This window comes from Rhinopithecus bieti, unplaced genomic scaffold, assembly GCF_001698545.2.
Source record: "Rhinopithecus bieti isolate Rb0 unplaced genomic scaffold, ASM169854v2 scaffold_2723, whole genome shotgun sequence".
Taxonomy (NCBI): domain Eukaryota; kingdom Metazoa; phylum Chordata; class Mammalia; order Primates; family Cercopithecidae; genus Rhinopithecus; species Rhinopithecus bieti.
This window is the reverse complement of record NW_016804119.1, coordinates 49958-59707: the sequence shown is the minus strand read 5'-3', so window position 1 is coordinate 59707 and position 9750 is coordinate 49958. Positions and strand designations below refer to the sequence as shown.

Here is a 9750-nt window from a genome sequence, read left to right as displayed (position 1 = left end):
TAAAGGTAAAAAATAAATAAATAAATAAATAAATAAATAAATAAATAAATAAATAAAAGAAATTCTTCAGAGGTGAATTTGAGAACTACTTTTTCAAAAGTTTTTCTTTTCCTTAACTACAGTCTGCTTTTAAAACAACTGTGACGTGTCCCCTTTTTGGTGACAATTTCAAGTTCAGGTGTTAACTGTTGTTTGAATTCTGTCTCCAGAGATTGCCCTCAGTCCCAATAATCACGAAGTGCACATCTACAAGAAGAACGGAAGCCAGTGGGTGAAAGCTCATGAACTCAAGGAGCACAATGGACACATCACAGGTAAAGGAAGATAGCCGTGAGCTTAGTGTGGTATTTCCAAATCAGGCACTCTTCCTTTTAGATAAAGAGCCTAATAAACCCAGTTGGCCATTTTTTTTTTTTTTTTTTTTTTTTTTTTGAGACAGAGTATCACTCTGTCGCCCAGGCTGGAGTGCAATGGCGTAATCTCGGTTCACTGCAACCTCTGCCTCCCAGGTTCAAGTAATTTTCCTGCCTCAGCTTCCTGAGTAGCTAGGATTACAGGCGCGCACTACCGTGCCCGGCTAATTTTTTAATTTTTAGTAAAGACAGGTTTCACCGTGTTGGTCAAGCTGGTCTCGAACCCCTGACCTCGTGATCCACCTGCCTCGGCCTCCCAATGTGCTGGGATTACAGGAGTGAGCCACTGCACCCAGCCCGTAGTATTTAAAGTCATGCAGCACTTACTGAATTTCTTAAAATTTTAGAGAAAATACTATAATAATGATCTCAGTTGTTAAGTGCTTCTTGTAGCCCCAGCTGGTACCCAGCACTCCACTGTTGCTATGGAAAGCACTGAACCTACCCTGAGGACTAAAGAGCTAAAATTGGGAGATGAGACGTGAAATTGAAAGCTAGATAACATGAAAATGTAGACAACATGAAAACGTGAGCCAAACTGTATCTCCAAGTGTCTTCCAAAAGTTTCCTTTGTGTTTTCAGGGTAAGGAAGACTTTCCAGAATATTGAAAAGAACAAAGTAATATAATAAACATCCATATCAGATAATTGCCACCAGAATTACCAACTTTTTCCCTGTGCCAGGAAGTAATTTCTTTTCCTGTATCAGGAAACTTAAGGAAAAAGGATATAATAATAAGGAATATTATTCTAGATAATGGTAAAGTCACCTCTCACCAGCAGTTCTATTCCTCTCCCCTAGAAGGCAGACTATAATTTGCTATGACACCATTCCAGTCCATTTTAATATATTTACATACATACATGTTCATAAACAAGCTTAGGCCAAGCACAGTGGCTCACACCTATAATCCCAGCACTTTGGGAGGCCGAGGCGGGAGGATTGCTTGAACCAAGGAGTCCAAGACAAGCCTGGGCAACATAATGAGACCCCCTCTTTACAAATAAAAAAATTAGCACAGCGTGGTGGCATACACCTGTGGTCCCAGCTACTTGGGAGGCTGAAGTGGGAGGATCACTTGAGACAGGAAGATCAAGGCTGCAGTGAGCTGTGATCACACCACTGCACTCCAGCCTGGGCGACAGAGCAAGACCCTCTCTTCAAAAGAAAAAAGAGAAAACAATCTTTAGGACTATTGGCTAGTATTTTTTGAAGCTACATAAATAGCATGATATTATGCATCTCCGGCAGCCTGCTTCTGCATTCGTGATTGTTTCTGAGATCCATCTATGCTGCTGTCTAGATCAAGTTGATTCCTTTTAACTACTCTTTAGCATTTTATACCTCACTTATTTACTCCTTCCTCCATTGGAGGACATTTAGGTGGTTTCAATTTTTCCATATTACATGGAAGTGCTGAATAGGCATCCCTTGATTTCTGTATGTATGTGTGAATGTTTGTAGATGGTAGATGTGTTAATACCATAGAATATGCACATCTGCAGTGTTACCAGGCCTCATCAGATTGCCGTCATTCCCACTTGTCCTATATGAGAGTGCCTGTTTTCCCACACCCCGCCGCATGCTTGAGATGGTAAGACTGATGAATGCATAAAAGGTTCATCCATTGCTTCTGTAAGTTGTATTTTCCTGATTAATGGAAAAGATGAGCATACTTTCAGACGTGTATCAGCCATGAGAGTTTTTCTTCGTTGTGACTGTCCTGTTCATAAATCCTGATCATTTTTTCATTGAGTTTTGTCTTTTCTTTTCTGGTTTTTTGTTTGTTTGTTTTGAGGTGGAGTCTCATTCTGTCATCTAGGGTGGAATGGGGTGGTACAGTCTTGGCTCACTGCAGCCTCTGCCTTCCAGGTTCAAGCAATTCTTCTGCCTGAGCCTCCCACGTTGCTGGAATTACAGGCACCTGCAACAATGCCCGGCTAATTTTTGTATTTTTAGTAGAGTTGGGAGTTCACCACATTGGCCAGGCTGGTCTCGAACTCCTGACCTCAAGTGATCCGCCTGCCTCAGCCTCCCAAAGTGCTGGGATTACAGGTGTGAACTACCACGCCCAACTTTTTTTTTTTTAGACAGGGTCTTGCTCTGTTGCCCAGTCACCCAGGCTAGAGTGATCATGGCTCACTACAGCCTCAACCTCCTGAGCTCAAGCGATCCTCCCACCTCAGCCTCCCCAGGGAGCTGGGTCTAAAGGTGTACACCACCACACCTCGCTAATTTTTTTGTAAAGATAGGTTTCACCATGTTGCCCAGGCTGATTTTTTATTCTTTTAGTTGGACTCTGTAATTTTACCTCTAATCACCTAAAATACTGATGAGCTTAGAGATCTCCTTACCCAAATAAGAGGACTTAGCATGTTTTGCTATTCTGCATCCTTTACAGAAGTTGTCCTGCATTCTTCAGCATAACTCACGACCACCCTTGCTTTGACCAGTGATTTGTAAATAATGCTCTTGAGCACCAGGACCTGAGTATATTTCTAAACCAGCACCAAAGACAGCGTTTCTATTTTTGTCGCTGTTCCTTTCCCACAACCTTATTTCTATTAGCTTTGGCCTATTTTCTTAAGTTCCTTTGCCAGTGGCCTCATAGGCTAAGAATAAGAATATTCATATTTTAAATTGGAATTTTAGGCCAGGCACGGTGGCTCACACCTATAATCCCCACACTTTAGGAGGCTGAGGCAGGTGGATCACCTGAGGTCAGGAGTTCAAGACCAACCTGGCCAACATGGTGAAACCCTGTCTCCACTAAAAATACAAAAATTAGCCAGACATGGCAGCGAACACCTATAATCCCAGCTACTTGGGAGGCTGAAGCATGAGAATCGCTTGAACCCGGGAGGCAGAGGTTGTGGTGAGCCGAGATGGCGCCATTGCACTCCAGCCTGGGGGATAGAGCAAGACTCTGTCTCCAAAAAAAATTAAAAATTAGGCCAGGCGCAGTGGCTCACACCTGTAATCCCAGCACTTTGGGAGGCTGAGGCAGGCAGATTGCCTGAGGTCGAGAGTTCGAGACCAGCCTGACCAACATGGAGAAACCCTGTCTCTACTAAAAATACACAAAATTAGCGGGGCATGGTGGCACACGCCTGTAATCCCAGCTACTCGGGAGACTGAGGCAGGAGAATTGCTTGAATGCGGGAGGCAGAGTTTGCGGTGAGCTGAGATTGCACCATTGCACACCAGCCTGGGCAATAAGAGCGAAACTGTCTCAAAAAAAAAAAAAAAAATTCAATTGAAATTTTAGCGTTTAAAAGGAAATACTTTTAAATGACAAAAGGCAAAGATGAAAGACCAAAGAAATTGCCAAAAATGTGAAATATTTAGTTATGTGGTTTTTTCCCTCTACTTCTCTTTTGGGGTTCTTTGAACTTGGGCCTGTTTTCTGTCTAGCTGCTCACATGGCATTTTTTAGATCTGAAAAAAACTTGTTGGAAAAATCTAAATATAACTCTGGGGCAGGAGATCAAGGATCAGACATATTTTCTCAGAAAGATAGTGATTTTAGGGGGAAAAATATTTTCTAAAGCATTCTAGAAGAAAAAACTAGTCCATGCTACAAAGAAAAGAAGTGTGGCAAACATCAGGGATATCAGAGTTCTGAGATTTCATTCTTTTGTGTTAAATATTTGATTGTTCACCTGTTTAAGAAACATGTTTTGTTACCATGGAAAAGTTTAAACAGATTTTTTTAAAAAATGCAATAGTATAATGAGCCTTTCATACCCATCACCTAGATTCCACAGTTATCAAGTAACGGCCAATCTTGTTTTTCTCAATTCACTTTCTCCTTTCCTGTACTAATTTGAAGCACATCCCAGACATTATATTATTTCACATTTCAGTTTGTATCTCTAAAAGGTAATGATTTTTCTTTTTAATAATAATAGATATTGATCAGACCTACGCCTGTAATCCCAGTGCTTTGGGAGGCTGAAGTGGGCAGATCACTTGAGCCCAGGAGTTCAAGACCAGTCTGGGCAACATGGTGAGACCCCATCTCTACAAAAAGTTAGCCAGGCATGGTGGCTTGCCCCTGTAGTCCCAGCTACTCAGGAGGCTGAGGTAGGAGGATTTCATGAACCTGGGAGGTTGAGGCTGCAGTGAGCTATGATCGCACCACTGCACGCCAGTCTGGGTGATAAAGTGAGACCCTGTCTCAAAAAAAAAAAAAAAAATCTAAAATCTAATAAAGAGGACTGGCCAGGCGCGGTGGCTCAAGCCTGTAATCCCAGCACTTTGGGAGGCCGAGACGGGTGGATTGCGAGGTCAGGAGATCGAGACCAACCTAGCTAACACGGCGAAACCCCATCTCTACTAAAAAATACAAAAAACTAGCCGGGCGAGTTGGCGGGCGCCTGTAGTCCCAGCTACTTGGGAGGCTGAGGCAGGAGAATGGCGTAAACCCGGGAGGCGGAGCTTGCAGTGAGCTGAGATCCGGCCACTGCACTCCAGCCTGGGCGACAGAGCAAGACTCCGTCTCAAAAAAATAATAATAATAATAATAAAGAGGACTGCAAGCAAAATTATCTTGTAATGAATAAATAAAATACACATCACTTAGAGTACAGTCTCATATTTTTTTCCCTTCAGTAGTACAAAAAATTGAGCTGACATTTTGTGTGGGTAAATGAATGAATAAATTAAACTCTTCATACTAAAGTCACTATGACTTATGGGTAATTGAGCCTTGGATTTATATTTGTCTTTTTTCCATATACATATCAAGAATGCTAAGTATTAATTTTTAGAGAGAGATCTGTAATAAATATTTATTAGTAATGTTTCTGTACTTTTTAATGTGAAATTATATTTCTAGAAAATAACTCATCAAGGCCGGGTGCAGTGGCTCACGCCTGTAATCCCAGCACTTTGGGAGGCCAAGGCGGGCAGATCGCCTGAAGTCAGGAGTTTGAGACCAGCCTGGTCAATATGGTGAAACCCCGTCTCTACTAAAAACACAAAAATTAGCTGAGCGTGGTGGCATCCACCTGTAATCCCAGCTACTCAGGAGGCTGAGGCAGGAGCATCACTTGAACCTGGGAGGTGGAGGTTGCAGTGAGCTGAGATCGCACCATTGTACTCCAGCCTAGGCTACAAGAGCAAAACTCCATCTCAAAAAAAAAAAAAAAACAAAAGCAAAGAAAATACCTCATCAGTAAATGTTAAATGAGTCGTGGTAAATTTTGCTCTTGGTATATAAGAAACTGACCTTGACTTTGGGATTCTTCACAGAGGTACCAGATAAGTGAAGTCTCATCAAATAAGAAAAGTAAACCTTAAATTCCGATACACATTTAGGTATCTTCCTGGTTTAGATGCAAAGATAATCAAGGATTTTACAGAACCTGCATCATGTAGAAAAGGTTTTCAGTATGGTTCAACTGACAGCGACTTTCAGAAGAATGTATGATGAATCACAATATATATTTCCTCCTTTACACTAAAGATTATTTTTATTTACCCTGTATGCTGTTTTAGTTGAATGCCATGTAGCAGACTGCTGGTTAATATCATGGAATGAGGTCTGTTAATGAATGAATACAGTTATTTTCACACACAAAAATCTAATAAAGAGGAAAGAAAAAAGTAATGAATCTTCAGATCTTTAGAAGTCTTAGAAATGTGTGAATTTTCTGGGTCGAAAGAATGCCCCCGTTTAGTTTTTTAAAGTTTGTAATTATAAAACAGCTCTGTTCTACATGACCTCATAGATAATCCTGAGTCCCAGATGCTTTGCAGAGAAGCATCCTTGCCTTTCCTTGAGGCGGTGATCAGGACATAGATGGGGGGAAGGATGTGCCTGGGAGGAAGGTCCCAAGACCACATCCCATCCTGGCATGCCAGTGCCACCCACCTGCCTGTGCTGCAGTTGTTTGTCATTGACTGGGCAAAGCAGGTGACCCACATCTCACTTGCAGGTATTGACTGGGCCCCCAAGAGCGACCGCATCGTCACTTGTGGAGCAGACCGCAATGCCTATGTCTGGAGTCAGAAAGATGGTGTCTGGAAGCCAACCCTGGTGATCCTGAGAATTAATCGCGCAGCTACTTTTGTGAAGTGGTCCCCCCTAGAGAACAAATTTGCTGTGGGAAGTGGAGCACGACTCATTTCTGTTTGTTACTTTGAGTCTGAAAATGACTGGTGAGTGACATCTGAACTTTTTCTATCCCTCTCTATAGAATTTACATTTGCACTGCTGTGTGAGAAAAAACTCTAGTTTTTTCTAGAGTTTTCGGAGTTGTGTGGTTTTTTTCTCTGGAATTCTTGATTCTGTCTGAGCATTTTCCCTTCTCATGTGCATATTAAGTTAAATCGCATGTTTTTTATATTAACATAGAGCTATTGTGTCCATGTTCTGATCACCTAACTTGTTTCTTCTGCAAGATGCTACTACTGTTCTCACTCTATACTGCACAAATTGCTGTTTTCTTACTCTTATATACAAATAATAACCTTGAAAGAGTCTGTGTTCCCTGAGGAATTTTTTTTTTCACATGATATCTATGTAGGATTCCTACAGATAACAATCTTCTTTTTTTTTTTTTTTTTTTTTATTTGAGACAGAGTCTCACTCTGTTGCCCAGGCTGGATGGAGTGCAGTGGCATGATCTTGGCTCACTGCAACCTCCATCCTCCGTGGCCCAAGCAATTTTCCTGCCTCAGCCTCCCAAGTAGCTGGGATTACAATCACCTGCCATCACGCCCGGCTAATTTTTGTAGTTTTAGTAGAGACAAGGTTTCACCATCTTGGCCAGGCTGGTCTTGAACTCCTGACCTCATGATCCACCGCCTTGGCCTCCCAAAGTGCTGGGATTACAGGCGTGAACCACCACGCCCAGCCAGTGTTCTCCTTTCTTTAAAGCTTATTTGCCAAACAACTCTGTGTCTTGATATAATATTTTACTTGTTTAAACTATTGACGTGAAAACTCACCAGAATCATAGAAGTCTAATCAGGCTATTGTACATTTTTTAAATAAATCACTTGTAGCTGACCCAGTCAAAACATAGAGGTTTACTTTATGACCAAAACTTATTTTAACTACTCCTTCCTGTTTATTTTGATAAGAAAACAATTATTCTCCAGCCTGGCCAAGATGGTGAAACCCCATCTCTACTAAAAATACAAAAATTAGCTGGGCACAGAGGCAGGCGCCTGTAATCCCAACTACTCGGGAGGCTGAGGCAGGAGAATCATTTGAACTCAGGGGGCGGAGGTTTCAGCTAGCTGAGATCATGCCATTGAGCACTCCAGCCTGGGCGACCAAGTGAGACTCCATCTCAAAAAAAAAAAAATTGTATTCTACCTGGCGTGTGTTCAGCGTGACTGGTAAATATCCTTCAACATAAAGGTGTCATTTAGTACTATACTGGCAGTGTTTGTGTTTCTACTAAAAATAGCAGAGTACACATGACTCTTTGTAGCCGTTTTGTTGTTTGTATTCTGCTGAAACTGAAAGGAGGGGATTATCATGTTACCTTTGTAATTTAGTAAAACTTAAGAAATTTTATTCTTCGAAAAGAGATTGGGAACTTGCAGTAAAATTGAATTATGGGCCAGGCATGGTGGTTCAGGCCTGTAACCCCAGCCCTTTGGGAGGCCAAGGCGGGTGGATCACCTGAGGTCAGGAGTTCGAGACCAGCCTGACCAACATGGAGAAACCCCATCTCTACTAAAAATACAAAAAATTAGCAGGGTGTAGTGGTGCATGCCTGTAATCCCAGCTACCTGTGAGGCTGAGGCAGGAGAATCTCTTGAACCCAGGAAGCGGAGGTTGTGGTGAGCCAAGATTGTGCCATTGCACTCCAGCCTGGGCATCAAGAGTGAAACTCCATCTCAAAAAAAAAAAAATGAGTTATGAATTTGAAACATGTTTTTCTTTCAAATGTGTATAAATCAAGGCCAACAAAATGTTACCTGCTAGAAACGATTTGGAAGTTTCATTGTAATGAGATAGGAAACTAACTTCATTAATATTCCCTCAAGGCTAAACTTTATGTCAGCTGGTACTCCTTGCAATCTTACAAATTTCTACAGGAAAGTTTTCTTCCAAGTTAAGCTTCAACCTCAGTAATTGTTTACATTTTTATTCGTTGAGAATTAGTCTCAAGTATAGGTAAATTGGATTTTATTATGGTACAAGGTATTGTCTTTGAACAAGCTGTATGTTTAGGGCAGTTTTTCAGCTATAGAATAGTTATTTCATATTTCATAGGAGTACTTTAAAACAACCTCTCAGAAGCTTATAATTATTTTGTTTGCCATCTTTTCCTCAATTAAAAAAATTACATTATAAAGGCCAGGCACGGTGGCTCACGCCTGTAATCCCAGCACTTTGTGAGGCCAAGGCAGGTGGATCACAAGGTCAAGAGTTGGAGACCAGCCTGGCCAATGTGGAGAAACCCCATTCTACTAAAAATACAAAATATTAGCCGGGCGTGATGGCGCATGCCTATAATCCCAGCTACTTGGGAGCCTAAGGCAGGAGAATCGCTTGAACCAGGGAGGTGGAGTTTGCAGTGAGCCGAGACCATGCCACTGCACTCCAACCTGAGCAACGCAGCAAGACTCTGTCTCAAATATGTATATATGTACACATTATGAAACAGTTCAAAATATTGTCCTTTTTCCTTTTTTAGAGACTTTGTGGGGGCTTTTGGTTTATTTTTTGAGACAGGCTTCTCTCTGTCACCCAGTCTGGAGTGCAGTGGCACAAACACGGCTCACTGCAGTCTCCAACTCCTGGGATCCAGCAATCTTGCCACTTTAGCCTCCCAAATACAGGTTTGCACCACCACACCTGGCTAATTTTTTCATTACTTGTGGAGACAGGTTCTCACTTTGTTGCCCAAACTGATCTCAAATTCCTGTACTCAAGCAATCCTCCTGCTTTGGTCTCCCAAAGTGCTGGGATTACAGGTGCAAGCCTCTGCACCTGGCTGTCTTTTTCAGAATGAACTTTTTCAGATAGGATTCTAAGAAAGCAATTCTATAGCCAGGCGTGTTGGCTCATACCTGTGATCCTAGCACTTTGGGAAGCTAAGGCAGGCGGATCGCCTAAGACGAGGAGTTTGAGACCAGCCTGGCCAACATGGTGAAAGCTCATCTCTTCTAAAAATACAAATATTAGCCAGGTGTGGTGGCGTGAGCCTAAAATCCCAGCTATCAGGAGGCTGAGACACAAGAATTGCTTGAACCCAGGAGGCGGAGGTTGCAGTGAGCTAAGATTGCGCCACTGCACTCCAGCCTGGGCGACAGAGTAAGACTCTGTCTCGAAGGAAAGAGAGAGAGAGAGAGAGAGAGAGAGAGGGA

General features: G+C 42.1%; 1 protein-coding gene across 1 annotated transcript in view; it reads left to right on the top strand.

The window, feature by feature from the left end:
• The window catches only part of LOC108523571 (actin-related protein 2/3 complex subunit 1A), a 41383-nt gene that overhangs the window by 12687 nt on the left and 18946 nt on the right, over positions 1 to 9750 (top strand). The window contains 2 exon segments of the mRNA XM_083287437.1: positions 210 to 314; positions 6357 to 6580. Coding sequence (XP_083143563.1) covers positions 210 to 314; positions 6357 to 6580 — 329 coding nt within the window.